A 17,111-nucleotide genomic window follows, 5' to 3' on the forward strand; every position below is an offset into this window, starting at 1 on the left:
AAGAATAATTTTTAAACGACTAAAAAAAGTACTGCGAAATATAAAAAAGCTTGAATAAATTTTTTGTCAAGATCTGGTTCCATTAAATTCTTTAATCCTTCATTCACCAGGCATAATTATATGTATTTTTTCAGTATTTTTTTCCATATGCAGCCATTTATTGCCTCGGCTGCTCTATAAGCTCCATAATATATATTCCACTATGCATTATTTTTTAGTAGGTGTATTTTCTAATGGGCTTTATTATAATTCAATTGATAAAGCAAAACCTTTTAAAAAATTATTCAAATTTACAATTATCATGCAAAATACGGCCAGATATTTCATGTTTTCGTTTTTCATATTTTATTTGTCATGAAAAGCACATAATAACCCATTAATTTTTGTCAAATATAATTTAGTATATATATATAGCTGGTAAATGATATTATGTTAATATTAAGTAGTTAGTTATTCTTGCGATTTGCCATAAATTGGCTTTACTAAATTCTTTAAAACTGTGACAAATTGTTTTTTTCTTTATTGTTTTTATATTCATTTTATGTATAAGTTATTTATCCTTAACTGTATATATTTCTGTTGTTGAACATAAAAATAGAAAATTCTATAATATTCATAAATTGGAAGTCTGCAGCAATATAGTAGATGGAGTAGTTCCCTTGACATGAAACCATTATGCTCTAGGTATTTACACAACTAGTTGATAATTTGTATTATTTATTACATCTCTAGTTATACATGTACTAAAGTTGTTAAAATAAATGATCTCAATTTCTTTTCATCATCCGCGTTATTTCTTAAAGTATTAGGAATGTCTATTTATATAAAATTCAGCTTAAAACTTGGTTCTGTTGCTGTTGTTTTTAACAAATTTAAGGATGTTGATATGACTGGTTACCCAGTATGCATGCATCGTCCGCACGATATCTGTGAGACGTCATAAGTCCGTAAGACGTCCGTAAAACGTCGTGCGGACGATGCATGTCCACTGGGTAGGAGAGACCAAAAGTTTTCGACGAATCCGACAGACTTAAATTAAAGAGAATTAAATTCCTATTGTTTAAAAAAAGATTTGTAACAATGCGCAACGAGCATGGTTCGCAAAAAAATAATAGCATTTGACGTCCATCTATTGAGGCAGATTTCCGCGGAGCGAATTATTTCGTGCGACGTGATTTTTTTCGCCGCGAATGTCTCTGAGCATGCGCACAAAAATATTTTTTATCGGCTGACGAATTTTTTCCTTTCGCAAAAGTTGGATTGATTTCTACTTTATTTGTGGCGTATTTATTCGCTTGAATAAAGGACCAATCAGATCTTTTTAAATATGCAAACTCAGCAATCATGTTGAAAAACAAACAAATCGAAATTGTTGAAAATAAATTTAATTTAAAAATGGCCGAAAATAACGCGTTATGGAGTGTAATAACCACTAAAATGTAGATTTAATGGTTTTATTAAATGCTTCGCTATATATTCAGAATAACGTTGGAACCACGGATGAAGTCGTTAACAAAGTAGTCAAAAGTGAAGAGACTTTCGATAACAACACTTGTCAACCAGCTAAATTTGATAAACATACTTTTCTTGTTGCTGCTCGCAAGCTACTGTGAGGAGGGAGAACTAAAATAAAAACGACGATCAATAAAAAAAAACACAAGATGATTCACCAACTCTTCACATAAATAAGTGATAAAGCGTTAGAAGAAAAGTTAAAGGCGGACATGTAATCGGCGCAACCCCCTTAAGTTCGGTAAAACCGGCAGTTTACGAGTCTGCTGGTTTGGTGTTGCACCACATGTCTCAGCCCTTTAGGAAAAGGTTTATCAAGATTTTGCACATTTTTTCAGGATTTTTTTTGCTTTGTGGCAGTAGTTTATACATTAGGAAATACTGAAATTTTCAGGCTATGCATAAGCCAAGTCAAACCACGCTTTAAATAGCAAATCAATACTTTGGTTTGTAAAATAAAAACGGTACATGTAGCAATTAAGCAATTATAATAAATTCAAAAACTCAAACTAAAACTGCCATAAATCCTTAACCAGTCAACCAATCCGAATTTTATCCAGAGTTTGGTGTGGCTATGGGCTACATTTGCACCAATTTTTATCAAACTACATTGAGTGGTTCTCATTCTACAAGTATTTTTATTGGTGCACTTTGAAGTCAAAATTTCACTCAATTTGAACATTCAAATGAAATTATTTTCCGCAGACAAATTTAAAAGATTTCGAAATTTGTATCACAGGGTACCTTGATGTATACGATATCATCCCATATAAGTGGTTTTCTTGGGTCAGCTAGGTTGGCATTATCATGATCCTTGAAAACAGTAAATCAGAACTTGCATGTTAAAAACCTCTCGGCCAAGTACCATGGTGTGACCTAACAAAGTGCGTTATGCTGTAAGAAAGTTCTAATGAAACAAATTATAAATTATGTATATTACAAAATAAATATTTAATTATAAATAAAGATATTTACTTTCCAATAAAAAATTTATCATTTGTTACATTAGGACTTTCTTTCTGCATAGAACTTTGTTAAGCCACGCTACAGTTACATTTCTATCGATGCAAAAAAAATTAATCCATTTTTTCCATCGATTTGTTTCGAACTATTCAATCGAAACTGAGCCTTGACTTGATCTTTGGAACTGTTTAAATTCATTCCTCACTTCCAAATTAAGAAGTATCGAATAAATAATGCACCGCAGGTTGTAGATAATAACATACTACGTGTTAAAGGTTAATAAGTAAAATATGGCGCTCATTTTTCTTGAAAAGTATTCTTTTAAAAAAAAATTTTTTTCCGGAATCCTTTATTTATTAATAATATGTGTTAAATTGAAAAACATTTTTAAAACTAATAATGCATTATATGTCTATTTTCACTATACACAAACTATTGCTACTTAAAACGTCACCCACATTTAAATAGCTGATAACTTTACCAAAAAAAATTAACGAACCGAACTTTTAAATTCAAACCGTGCTTTTTAAAGCAACAGAGCAAAGAATCACTGATAACAGGGCCGCTGAGAGCCTTCAAGCCGCCCGGGACAAAACCTTTTTTGGCGCCCTTATAGACTTCGCTTCATATATATACTTAGCATAAAAGCAAAAAAATACATTATGCCTTTATAGCTACTTTAACTTTATTTCATTTTTTGCTAACTAACCGCAGCATAAACAATTCCTAATTTAAATAAAATTTTCGAGCTTTTTTCGATGCAAAATTATAAATTACTTCATCATATGGCAATGATTTTGCGAGATCATTTTCAATAGACAACATCATAAGATTTGGAAGTCGCTCTTGTCCCATGGTGGCTCTGAAGTGGTTTTTTATAATCTTAAGTTTACGAAAAGATCTTTCACCCTCTGCAACGGATATTGGCATTGTGTGAAAGATGTGCAAAAGTATGCATGTCGACGGGAAATTTGGTTGTAAACCTTTGGAATATGTTTGATTTAAAAGATTGAGAGAGTTGCCTCTATTGAACAAGGAAGAAGCTTTCAACCGGTCAAAGTGACAAATTTCCTCAACAAGATCATCTTCTTTAACGTCATTTGAATAGAATTTCGCAAGTTGACGAGCTTTGTCATCTTGTGAAGAAGGGTCTTCAGACTGAAGCCAGATAAAGGAAAACTGAGAAGAAACCTTTTTCACCACATTAAACCTTGATTGAATTTGTAGAATTATGTGGTCCAATGCCACGTTGAAAATATTTACTTCAAAATTCTTTTCTGTATTGTCGAGGTAGTGGGCTGTATTTGATGGTTCCTCGTGGAATTTTTTTACTCTTCTTGTGCGTTTCACTTTAAATTCTGTATCAAAGCCTAGGTTTCCAGCCACTAGCTTTGCTTCAGTCAAAATACAATTCCACGACGAACGAATGCGACCTAGGTCATCTAGAAGTTGTTGAATGAGGATGACTTCTTCAATGGCGATTGACTCCGACTGGAGACATCGACTAACACCATCAATTTTTTGCAGTGTCTTATACCAAATGGTCAGAAGAACTACTGATTCAAATGATTTATATATTTTCCCAACGATTTTGCTTGATTTAGCATGTCCGCAGTTAGGTCAAGTTGATTAACGGTTCTATCCAAAGCAGCAATAATTTCTCGTGGTTTTTTCACTTAAGGTTTTACAGCTGCAATGTGGGCTAACCATCTAGTATCTAAGAGCTTGTGAAGTAATAAAGCAGTTTCTTCAAGAAGAACTTTCAATCTTGCTGGGCTGCAACTAAAGAACACGTAAAGGGCTTGGATATTGCCAAAAAACGTTTTGATCTCAGCGCAAGACTCAGCAGCATGAACTCCAGCTAAATTTAAACTATGCGCACTGCAAGGAATGTATAAAGCGAACGGATTTTTTTCCAGTATATGAGCTTGGGCTCCTTTATAGATTCTAGCCATATTAGAACAATTGTCGTATCCTTGGCCTCTCAATTTTTGTAAATCGAGATTCACTTTCGCTAAAAGATTGCAAATTAAATAAGCAATATCTGCACCTTTCTTTTTCTCCATATCTTCAACGCAGAGAAATCGTTCTTTAACTTCCCAAATCATCTTACTCGAGTTGAATCGCACAAATTGAAGAATAAACGTGATTTGTTCGGTGTGAGATACATCTGTGGTCGAATCGGTAGTTATCGTAAAATATACGGCATCTTTTACTTCTTTCACAACTGCTTCTTGAACTAATGTAGCGCATTCACTGATGAATTCGTTTTGTAATTGCCAGGAGAGATAGTGAGCTTGCATTCTGGTTCCCTTATTTTGATGACGAGCAACTGTTTCAAGATGATTCTTTAATGTTTCGTTGTGACGAGAAATAAGTTCAAGGCAACTTAAAAAGTTCCCTTTCTCGTTCTTCTCCATCGACGAATATTGCCCTAAAACATTAATTTCTACGTTAGTTAAATGTATATCATAGAAGTTCTGTAATAATAAAGAACTTATTCTTAATTATTTAGAGTTCTGGCCTAGAATATTTACCTCTAAATGATAAGTTTTGAGATGCTAAAAATAAAGTTGCATTTAAAATACAACGAAGTGTTTCACGCCATCTGGCTACTTCCTTTCCTAGTGCCTTTTGGAACTCTGAGTCAATTCCGTGCTGATTGACAAGAACTGAGTGCAAAGTCTTCCAACTGAGATAATGACTTTGATGAACTGGGTTGCTATGATGACTTTTGATAAGATCACTCAATTTTCTCCAGTCATTTTTTATTCCTCCATTCCTGCTATGAAGAAGAGATCGATCCCCATTGGATCCGGAATTTTCACATTCAAATAAAGAACACGGTGTTGTTTTACGTAAGAGTCGTATTGTAAAACGAGTTCAGTTTATTAATATATCATAAGAATAATGTTATACAAATAGGCGATAAACACAAAGAAGAGCTTGTATATCACAGCTAGTGGTAGAAGAGTTGCTCGAGTCCGTTGTTGTTACTTCAAGAGAGCGAAGTTTCGAAGATCACGCTATTTATACATATTAACCAAGGGGACATTAATTGTTTTATAACGATCAGATTACCGCGACACTTATACATATTCCACATTAATTGTTTTATGACGAATTGATTACCGCAACACACGGGAAACAAAGAAGAAAGTTAGACGATGGGCTCCATATCAAATAATCTCTTTGAACTTTTTCAATATGCTTCTAATAACAGGGCCTTCCCAAAAGAAGTTCTTTTCAATGCAATGAAAAGAACTTCTTTTGGGAAGGCCCTATTATTAGAGGCATCTCGTGGGAAATCATCAGGTAAAGCTAACGGACCTTTTTTGATTATTTCTTCTTTTTCTTTTTGCTAAAGAATCGATGGCCGTCTGTTTCATTTTCCACTGAACCGAGAGAATGTAGATCAACGATATCCTGAACGCAATCATCAGTATTATAATACGATAATTCTATTGTTTGTTCTAATTTATTTAATTCGGCCGACTTGAAAAATGATTAATTATTATTCGTAAATTGCTTCGAAAATTATATATATATATATATATATATATATATATATATATATATATATATATATATATATATATATATGTATATATATATATATATATATATATATAGACCTACATATTTCTACTAACTCACCTTCAAATCAGTATTTTGATTAGTGGCTTTGTAAAACCAACGTAATTCTTGGGGCGTTTGTTTATTTTTTTTTTCACATTCTTCTGCCCTTTTGGAAGCCAATACCCTATTTTGGGCACCAGAAAGTTTTTTACCATTCATTATTAATAGTTACTGTAAATAACCGTACGCATCAATAAAATAATAGCATAATCAACTACGCAAGCTCATCAAAAAATTATAAACTCAATCTCAAAAAGCTAATGTCATAAATCAATATTTCAATAGTTAAATATAAATCTTAAACATGAATTACCATAAATAAGTTGATCGTAAAGAGTTGAAAAATATTTACTATTACATTCTAAATTCTGAATAGAACTATTTCTAAATTGTATTCACAGTTAATTATTGCTAATTATCAATGTGTACATTAGTTTTACTTTAGTCTGATGAATGCGAAAATCTCAAGGGATATTTTTAATTTAATAGCGCATAAAGAACGCAATCAACGATGAGTTCGTATTTTAAAATTATTTCGAGGAATTAAAAATAACGATATAACGCGAGTAATACAATACAATCTCTCCAATTCGAATCCCCTTAATTCGAAAACCTCTATAATTCGACTAAATGTAAAGTCACCGTGAAATACGCTTAAGAAACTTTTTTGTTTAACTTTCTGTAATTCGAATCTCTGTAATTCGAAAACCTCTACAATTCGAATGGATTTTTTAGACCTGTCGGTAAGATTCTCTCTGTAAATCGAACTTTTTAAATTTTTGTCGTATAAAAAGCTCGTTAACCATCGAACTCTTTTTTCAAATTTCGAATGTTTTTATTTTTGTTAAACTATTAGCGTGAATTATTTTCTTCTGTTTAAAAAAAACATGGCATTAAAAAGACTGCATAAAGAAACAATTTAAAGCTGAAATACGAAGCTCTATTCGGTCTTTTCTGCCAATGTTTGCCTGATAAAAGTTTACATTTAAAAAATGAAAAGTGCGTAGGAAACAAGCATAGTAAAGTTCGCCTGACTGGGATGGCCATAAGTAATGTTAAAGGAGAAAGACTTTCAATGTTTGTAATTGGAAAATCGAAGTTTCCTAGATGTTTTAAAGGTGTGAAAAATATTCCTTACTGCTATCGGGCCCAACCAAAAAGTTGAATGTCGGCAGAACTATTTGAGGAGGGGGTTAAAGAAATTGACCTAAAATTTAGTTTTTAGAAAAGGAAGATTGCTTTAATTATAGATAATTGTTCTGCCTATCCTAACGTGCAGAAACTTGATTGGGTGGGGCTAATCTTTCTTCCACCAAATACAACTTCGATCACCCAACCTATGGATCAAGGAGTTATCCGATCTCTTAAAGCCAAATATCGCTCACTTGCAGTGAAGAAGCAAATTGCTGCCTTAGAAAAAGAGAACAAGATGCTTAAGTTTTCTATCTTAACTGCTATGTTTATGCTAACAAAAGCATGAAATTCCATTCCAGATCAAACCTTCATAAATTGTTTCAAAAAATCAGGAATATCATTAGAAACAGTGGAAAAGCATGTAAATGATGATAACGACCCTTTCTGTGGCTTAGATGTAGACGTAATGGAAAACTTAAGAGATGATCTCGAATTGTTAAAAACAAAATTCGATTCAGATTTTAATCTCACGGCCGAAGAGTTAGTAGACATAGATTTCGATGTTTGCATTGCCAACAAATCATCAGATGAGGACATCATTGCAGAAGTTTCTGAGCATAATGTTATTGAAACAGAAGAGGAATCTGATGATGGGTGCGTTGGTGTTTCTACCAATGCTACAAAACCAAGTCTGAACGAAGCGATGCATGCTGTCACTGTACTCGAGAATTACAGTCTTTATTCTAACTTTGGAGATGATTTGACGAAGGCTCTTAAAGACATAAATTGTGCCATTGAAATGGATTTAAAAGCCTCAAAAAGACAATCTACAATTACTGACTTTTTTTTGAAAATGTAAAAGTTTAAATCACATAATATATATTGTATTTAGGCCTAAGAATCACTATTTGTTTGTTTGTTTCATTTCTATTCGTTACTTTAACCTGAATATTTGAAAAAAAGTCAATTTTCTATAATTCGAAAATCTCTCTAATTCGAACTTTTTTTTTCCCCGTTAAATTCGAATTAGAGAGATTCTACTGTATATATATTTCAATTACAGCATTTTAAGATTGGCGCCCCATCGACATCTGCCACCCGGGACAAACTGCCCCTTTGGCCCCCTCCCCCTCTCGGCGGTCTAAAGGTGTGTTGTGGCTTAAGTTGGAACAGTTTTAAATTTGGATCACGTTGTACTAATTGCTATTAAATAAAATTTTGGTGCATTTTCAATGTATATTCTTCAATTTCATTTAATCTATGGTAGTTTAACAATGAGCAAATTAGCGCGCCTCATGTGGTTATTTTCGTTTGGAAGTGAAAATCCTCAAATTACATAAAAATAAGTCTACTTTCAAATAAACAAGAAAAAAATACAATAATGCAAAAGCAAAAATAGATTTTTAAATGCATACTAACAATAGACCAGCATTTGTTTTCTTACACACACGCAAATACACACACACAACGCACACACATATGCATAAAATACTTTTTATCTCTTTTTTGTATACAGTTGATGTTGTATTATTGTTTGAAATCGAGTTCTTTTATGAGTTTGTTTACTTCTTCTTGTTGTATGGAGGAAATTAATGATACACGTTGTTTATGTCGTTTAACTAATTCCTCTAACTCATCTTCACACTGTACTCGCTTATTCTCTGAACCTTGTTTAATCTTTATAACTGGAATACTGTTTGAATTTTGATTATTATCTTTGGCTCGCTTATTTCCTGCAATACTTTTATCTGTATCTCCCTTTTTAGGATCAAAGCTGTCTTTAATGAGTTTGTTGTGCACCTTGTCATAAATAAGTTCTCTATTAGATTTAGCAACTTCTTTATGAAGATTTGTATTTACTTTTGTTGGTACTTCAAGTGAAGATCTCCTAGACGAGTTACTTGATTTTTGGTCATTTTCTTTCTCAAGTCTATAGTAGTTTTCATCGTCTACCGTTTCTATACTAATTTGAGGTACTTTAGAGTTTATAACTATAGTTGTCGATGTTTTTAAATTGTTTTCTATCAAAATTTCAGTACTATATTTTTTATTACTATTAACTGGCTTGATCTCCGGATAATTTTTATGATTTTTCTTGCCACCGTCCTTTTCGTAGTTTTCTTTCCTTCCTGGTTTTTCGCGGTTTTCTGTGTTTTGTAAGTTTTCGCTGATTTCTTTGTTTCTTAAATTATTAGCAACTGTTAAACTATTATTATCCTGCTTGTTTACAATTTGTTGGTTAATTTGACTTGATATATCGATTCCTTTAACTTCTTTTGCAACGGTTGTTCTTACAGGATTTGACTCTCCGGAGTCTTTTGCGTTCGACTCACTTCGGTTTTTTTCTTTGTTTATTTTTTGCTTCTGTAAGATTTCTCGTTCTTTGTAAATTTTTTTTGAAGGTAACGGATCTTTAAAATAAAAATTATTTTTGTCAATAACGTTTTTTACGTAGGAGTTTATTTGGTCTTGCTTTTGCTTTTTTTTCAATTCTTCTTCTTCTTGTCTTCTTTCTCGCTCTTTATCAGCATTGCCAGCTTCGACAAGTTGTTTTGCAAATATTCTCCAAGGTTCAAGATCTCTCTGCTCTTCTAGAAAAAACGAAATAAATGAACAATCGCTCAAAGACTTCACTGACGTAAGACTTTTTGTTACGAATTTAAAAATTTTACCTTCAAATTTTACTTGAACTTGAGAGAATTTTCGAATGCTGTAATTTCTTTGCGTGGAAAGGCGTCTTTCTTTTACAGATATACTCGAGACCCACTTTTGAGATGACATTGCATTTCTTTACTTCATTTAATCAAAATTCTCATCTTTTTAACAAAAGCAAAAATTAAATTCTCATTTTTTACACTGCGTTTAAAAAGAAATCGTTGTAACGAAAGCAGCACAAGAAATTCTCCCTTAATTATTTAACAATGAGAGTTCATTAGCAACATGAATAAGAATAACTTCTGAGAAATAAAATTTCACCGAAAACGATTATAATGTCATCAACCTACGTTTGTTTACGTCTTTAATTAATATTTATGCTTAAATATCTAAATACCTTTTCTTGCTTTTATAAAATAGGTATTTAGTACTTCACCCAAAATTTTAAACTGCTCGATGGTGAATGTTTAAAACTGATGTTTTCTTAAGGATTCAAAAATACTTTAATTTCAAAGGAATTTCCAATTTTTTTACTTTTATGTTTTTGAGAATAAAAAGCAAAAACTTTGACCGAAACATTTTCTGCGCGACAAAAAAAAAAAAAAAAAAAAAAAAGCGAGTATTAAGAAATTATTGAATCATTTATAAAGTTAAATTCAGCTATTTGAAGAGAGTTCCTCCTGTAAATGTATAAATTGATTAGAAAGATATGTTACAAACGCCCTACTGCAGTGAGTGTTTAGGAAACGTTTAAATTAAACTGCTGTAATAGAATGGTAGAATGGACTGATTAGAGAGTTTTTTCTGATAGAAGTCGTTTTCTAACTAGTATGAAAGTAGAATTAGCACAAGAACGTTGCTAAAAATAGAATGAAATAATTTAAATTGCAGAAAAAAAGTACATTTTAAGCATGAAATTAATTTTTAACTTGAAAAATATGAAAAGATAATTTATTATTTATATTTTACACTGAGATAAAATTTATAAACAATTTAAACGTGAAAACTGTTCAAGTTCGCAGTGTTTATAAAAAAAAAAGTTTTAATGAAAGCCACATCATTTCGTACCGCGAGATAAAGATTGTTTAGATCACAAGTTGAACAATATCCCCCAGATAGCAGTAGATGAAGTTACAAAACGTGTGATTAAATTTGAAGCAAAGTAATTTTTTATGTTTGACAGCCAATGACGGAGCTTACGTGAGGCAAATAGGGCTTCCTAGCCAGAAATAAAACACTGTATTGAGTGTTTTATACAAAATAACAATTTATAATGATAAAAAGTTTTACTTAAATATTTAAGCTAAATTACAATTAAATGTCTTTTGTTAAAATAGTGTGCATTGTCGGGGAATCGAACCCCGGTCTCCCGCGTGGCAGGCGAGAATTCTACCACTGAACCAACAATGCATGTATAGCAAGAGAAAAATATAAATACTTTTTCTTTATAAAAGACATCACTAACAAACAGGGGTATATCGAACAAAAATAAATATTAAAATTGCTGTGAATACAATTTTCTTTTATGCAATTTATCTGGTTCATTGCGATTAACATCCAACAGTAATCAGCCATCATGCTTTCATTCCAAAAACCTTGGTAGCATTTTTCCATTAGTTGAATGTCTCGGTGAAATCATTCATCTTGCTCATCACTTACAACTCCAAGATTTTCAGAGAAGAAGTCAAGATGCGAACGTAAAAAATACAATTTCAAAGACGTGCGAGATCTCATTTTCTGAATAGCGTTTAGCAGGTTCCGAATGCCAACTTTATAGAGGGAGATTTGCGATTGCCCAGAAAGTTCTGACCAATGCATGAAAGTCTACCAAGCATCTTCTTCAACATTGAGAGAATCTATGAAACTTTTATCCTGCAATACTTCATGAATTTTCGAATCAAAAAAGATCCGCTCGTTCAGTTTGCTGCGGTGATTTTTGGAAATTTATTTACCAGGTACTGAAATCCTTCAGAATTAGTTTTTCCCATTGCTTTCATAAAGTTCTTCATTAAGCTAAGCTTAATATGGAGAGGTGGTAAGAGAATTTTCTGAGGTTCGACCAAAGAAATATATTGGACACAATATTTGTACACTCATCCCTTTGATACCAGTCACGTTTGACATAATGTTCTGCAGTAGCACGCGTGTCCCACAGACAAAGGAGACAACTGAATTTTGTGAACCCTGATTGCATGCCCATTAACATTCCAATGACTTTTAAATCACCACAGATATTCCATTGATGAGTTTTGTAATTAATAATTGCTACCAACTATGTAAAAGATTATGTAAATAACCCTGGTTGTTGAAAGAACACACAAATTTGTGAAAAATCACTTGGATTATAAATACGAAGAGGTTCTAAGAGGAGTTTGTCATAGCTACCGAAAGCTATTCGAAAAATGACTTCAAGGTGTGAGAAATATATTTTATAGCCTGAGTTGTTTAATTTTGATTCAATCTATATTAAACACCTTCTAAAAAATCTCCGAACTGTGCTTTTGTGTTGATTTGCACGATTGAAAAACTAAAGCTTAATAAAAAGCATTCAGTCAAAGGCAAACAAAAAGAAACAAATGATATATATTCATCAACCTCAAGATCCTCATTCAATGCACAAATGATGCACAAAACGTCTAACAATCATCGGTCGAGGTTCACTTCTGTACAGCTGGAAAAAGACATTAAAACATGTAAATATTGGTTTTAAATGATCCAATCGGAGACGAACAAGTCGCATTATTAGTCAGCAACTCCTGATACAAGAGTCAAGCGCTAATGAACAATTTTAATTGCAAAAGTAGTTCCAGAATCCTACATTAAGGTACTCTTGGATTTGATCAACACAAGCAATCTAAGTTTAAAGTTTCATGCGATCTTAATCTTTCCACCAGAGGAGTCTCAAGAAGACAACAGGTTTGTTGCTGTTGGATTAAACAAAAGCAAAGCCAAGGAGTTTAATAATAGAGAGCTTACGACATAAAAACTGCAATGGCAACGGAGACGACAAAGGTCTGGATCGAGCGGTTGCGACTTGCAGTTGCGGTATTCCAATAAAATTTGTTACGAACTTCCGCTTCAAAGAAAAGAAAATACCTTAAAAGAAACAAAAAAAAAATTTTTTAATGGCTTCTTTAAGAAATGTTAGAAATAAATGTTTATTACTTGCATTAGAATCAAATATCATAGACGACGAGGAATTTTTACTACTGTACAAATTACATTTGTCTAAGAATCCAGATTTACTGTTTCGAAGTTATAAGCAACTTTGTTTAGAAATCATGTCTGATGATGAATGCAAAAGTGAATTTAGATTTCTACGTTGTGATATATCGCTTACTCGATGTACTTCAACTACCGCAAGAGTTTGTATGTTATAACGGGTTTAAAGTTACTCCGGTAGAAGCACTGTGTATTTTTTTAAAACGGTTTTCCTGCCCATGTAGACTACTCGATATGATACTCGATAGATAGATATATTTATGTATTTATACTTATTTATATATCCTAAATTTGTATCAGAAATTATATAGTTACTTTGTTACACTTTTGGAGCAAGTACTACTTTGATCCATTTATAAGCCGTTTTCAGAAAACACGAATTTCAACGTTTTGACGTTGCGTAAAAAGTTTTAAAACGGCATTTCAGGGAATCCCATTCATTGCGCATGCCTACTGTCAAATATTTATCATAAATTGTAGAAGTTGCCGTTGCAGTTTTCTTATCGTAAGCTCTCAAATGTGATCGACTTTTCTTTGATTATGACTGAAGACTCTCAGCTTATTCTAGATTTGATCCCGTGAATGAAATTTTCTTTTCTTTTGGGGGTTGTAAACCATCTTTTCAAGAAGAATTAAAAAAAAAAACAGAAGCAAAATGCTAACCTGCAAAGCTGAACACTTAGATGCAGCCTTTTCACGGTAGTCATTTTGCTGGGACTTAAAGCAGTAACCTGTTAAAGAATAATTGTATACTTCAAAGAATGCCTAAAAAATCCTGTACATTTTATACAACGTTTTGTTGAAACTTCCGGTTTTGAAGCGTTGTTATTTTGGGCAAACATTAGATGACAGATTCCTGCAAAAAATCCAGTAAGTTAAGAATTCATACCTCTTCTACTAGATTATTCATTGGACAGGTAACAGAAGCAATGCATTTAATATTCAAAGAGAATGTTAAATTGCATTGCACTGGAGAAGATAAAAAACAAACAATTCACGCCTAAATTATGGATCAAAGCTTTTGCAGCGCAATTGCCTACTTTAACAGTAAGTATTTTTGATGTCATTGAACAAAATTTTTAACTATAAAACAAAAATATTTTTAAAACTGTAAAACATTTATATAAAAGTATGATAAGATAAAAGCTCACCAATCTTGGTGCTGTTCAGTAAAAAGAGCTATCCTAAAAAACATCCTGAGTAAAGGAAAAATCAGATTAAGGGTAGGTTCAGAAATATATGCATGATCAGAGTGCATTCTATCTGATTCATCTGTCTGCTCACAAACATCTTCAGTAAAGCATTTCGGGAGAAGCCCAAAAACCCCAGAACAATTAAACCTAGAATGCATGGTTGAACCGTACTGTTAAAATATCAATATTGAAATATTTTTCATTAAAAACTGTTGTTTTTAACTAAAGTTCAATTTTGAGAACAAATTTTAACTTTTTGTTGATAACAAAAACTAAACATCTGTGGTTGATATTAAACATCGGGGCTTTGTATTTCCATTAAGTAGAAATAATTGTTAAGCACAAACTTCAAGATCAGTCGTTTGAAAAAAAATCTTATTTAAAATAATCTTTATATACAAACATACAAAGTTATAAGATTCCACAAAAAGTTTGGGAAACCTCACAAACCTACTATTATTTTGTTTCAGCCAAAACTGATTAACGGCAGAAATCTTCTCACCTCCACTTCTCTTTCGTAGCAATTGGCGGCCGCCTCCCAAAATATTTTTTTCTCGTAGAATGTTCTGGCTTCCACCTCCAGTTGCTTCCGTCTCCCAATTGCCGGCCACCTTTAGAATTTTTTTTTATTTTATCATTGTTAAGCAAACGACTTTTCTGTAACTTATGTCAACTTTTGGGAGTAAGCTGTTGCGATATTTAAAGAGGTTGATATTGACGAGATTACGAGATATCAGATATAGTCATTTTGACATTAAGTATTTTGTTAATATGACCCTTGACACTATGCACTTTTTCTCATTCATTTAGTCCCAAAGTTTAGATTTAAAAAAAAACAAAAAACAGACAAGAGCACATGTATTTATTAGCTTAGGTTTTTAAAAACTATGTTAAAATGGTATAAAAAATATTACCTTCAACTTCTTTGAATTACCAGTAATTATAAGATGAAGCGAATGAGCTAAGCATGAATTATTTTCACCAATCATAGCAGCTTTTTTCATTCCAGAAACCATATTTACTGCATTATCTGTAACTGAAATAGTTTTACATCCAGTATAAAAAAGAAGAGCAAAAATTAGTGCATCTGTTTTGTTAGTAATGTTGTCTCATGAGAAATATTGAAAGAAAAAGAAAAAACGTTCAATGACAACCTCTAACGCAAACATTCATATCGTGCGACTCTGTTTGGTGCTTATTTGTATTGGGCACAGTTTACATTGAGTAATATCTTTTTTAAGAGTGCTGTTAGAAAAAACTCCAAAAAGTGATTTGTTCGTGGGATCTTTCTGTAAAAAATATTTGATATATTTTAAAGAAGATTCTAAGATATTTTCTTACAGACTAAAAAGTCATTTATTCACTAATAATTTTAACTAACTGGTGAAAAAATTGTTTCTTTTTTTAAACATTCGCATTAAAAATTAAATTAAAAATTTGACCAAAAGAAAACATTTTTGTTTTTAGTAGTGTTTTTGTAAAATTTTCGATATTCTAATTTGGGTATCGAATGCATAAAAAAATTTTCGAATATTGAATGAATATAACATTTTATTATATTAAACATAAAACCAGACAGGACCAATCTTAGGACTAAGCCAGTAGGCCCACGGCTTAGAGCCATCACCTGGGTTAAATGTTTTTAGATAAATTGGTTGATACGATGTGTGAGTGGCGTTACGAATCTTATTGACTATTCCAGCTACTGTTGCACTTGATGAATGAAGCTTATCAAAATTGAAATTAACAAAAACTTTACGTTCAACAACCGAAAACACTTGAATAATTTAACTTTTCGTTTTAATTTCGATTGTAAAAGATGCATGCTTTACTGATATATTCTGAAAATTTTCAAATATTAAAGCTCATAAAATTTCTCTTATATATTTTTGATTGAAGAAAGTCTGAAAAAGAATTTTTGACTAAATGTAAATATATTTAAACTTGTTTCATTATTTTTCTTTAGTATTTTTTTTTTTTTTTTTTTCAGAGTTAAAAATTGTTTACTGTAACTGTTTGATTTTCTTTCAAATTTTAAAATTATTTCCCTGGATGAGTCATTTTTTAGGTTGCAGCGAGCAAATTATAAGCAATCGTAAGTATTCTGTTGTTGTTGTGTAAAGTAACTAAAATCTAAATAAAAATATCAAAACGACTAAACATTATGATTAAGATTTTCCAATTTTGAAAAAAAATCAGCTAAAAATGACCTAAAATTTTTTGGGGGCAATCTTGCTATTGGCCTCGGACGTACAACTACATAAGGCCGGGCATGTTCCTCCTGGTTAAGTTATGCAAAAAAAATTGATAATTGTTACATTATAAGTTTGTTAATAGCTTCTAAGTCCAGTAGATGCTATAAAATAATATAGATGTTTCCGAATAATTTAAAATGACATTAATTTAAAAAAATAAATGAAAAATATTTTTAACTTTTTGGATATTCCGAGCACCTTCAGATACTTCCGTACAAATTCAGCATCAATGTTAAGATTGAGTTTAGTATACAGAAGTATGTATAATTCGATTCTTCATCTCTTTACAGAAACTCGTAAGGCAAAAAACAATAAATACGTTGAAAAAAACGAAACACTTCCTAACTAGACTAATGCAAACTTGAAACAGTTTTTATGCCTCCTGAAAATTTTGTTAATGTGCGATTAGAAATAAACCCCGTTCAGTTTCTACGTAAGTTTCTTATAATTCTTTACAAAAGTTTAAGCTAGGGATTCTCGAAACGTTTCGGGAAAAATCAATCGAGAAAATTGTTACGCTACGATACGAGAGGTTTCG

The 17,111-nt window shown here is 31.8% G+C and overlaps 2 protein-coding genes and 1 non-coding gene across 5 annotated transcripts; all 3 read right to left on the minus strand.

Moving 5' to 3' along the window:
* Positions 1–3,769: 3,769 nt before the first annotated feature.
* LOC149878341 (zinc finger MYM-type protein 1-like) lies at positions 3,770–6,287 on the minus strand. The gene is made up of 4 exons (XM_090073183.1): positions 6,133–6,287; positions 5,806–5,901; positions 5,013–5,701; positions 3,770–4,909 (listed from the first exon to the last, which is right to left on the minus strand). Exon 4 carries the CDS (start codon positions 4,893–4,895, stop codon positions 4,152–4,154), a length of 744 nt encoding a protein of 247 aa, XP_089929309.1. The 5' UTR covers positions 4,896–4,909; positions 5,013–5,701; positions 5,806–5,901; positions 6,133–6,287; the 3' UTR covers positions 3,770–4,151.
* A 2,183-nt stretch (positions 6,288–8,470) lies between these two features.
* Positions 8,471–15,409, minus strand: LOC149878342 (uncharacterized). 3 transcript variants are annotated; one of them, XM_090073057.1, is made up of 4 exons: positions 14,277–14,536; positions 13,789–13,856; positions 9,921–10,064; positions 8,471–9,839 (listed from the first exon to the last, which is right to left on the minus strand). In XM_090073057.1, exons 3-4 carry the CDS (start codon positions 10,027–10,029, stop codon positions 8,776–8,778), a joined length of 1,173 nt encoding a protein of 390 aa, XP_089929183.1. In that variant the 5' UTR covers positions 10,030–10,064; positions 13,789–13,856; positions 14,277–14,536; the 3' UTR covers positions 8,471–8,775. The 3 variants fall into 3 exon arrangements, with proteins under 3 accessions (XP_089929183.1, XP_089929184.1, XP_089929185.1); XM_090073058.1 differs by lacking the exons at positions 13,789–13,856; positions 14,277–14,536 and adding an exon at positions 15,233–15,409; XM_090073059.1 differs by lacking the exons at positions 13,789–13,856; positions 14,277–14,536 and having other exon boundaries at positions 8,471–9,836; positions 9,921–10,165.
* Trnag-gcc (transfer RNA glycine (anticodon GCC)) lies at positions 11,243–11,313 on the minus strand. Its single transcript has one exon. It is a non-coding gene; the product is annotated as a tRNA-Gly (tRNA).
* Positions 15,410–17,111: the final 1,702 nt, after the last annotated feature.

This window comes from Hydra viridissima, unplaced genomic scaffold (genome assembly GCF_058129835.1).
Source record: "Hydra viridissima isolate aposymbiotic clone 2 unplaced genomic scaffold, HvirCarnegie_v1 scaffold_15, whole genome shotgun sequence".
Taxonomy (NCBI): Eukaryota; Metazoa; Cnidaria; class Hydrozoa; order Anthoathecata; family Hydridae; genus Hydra; species Hydra viridissima.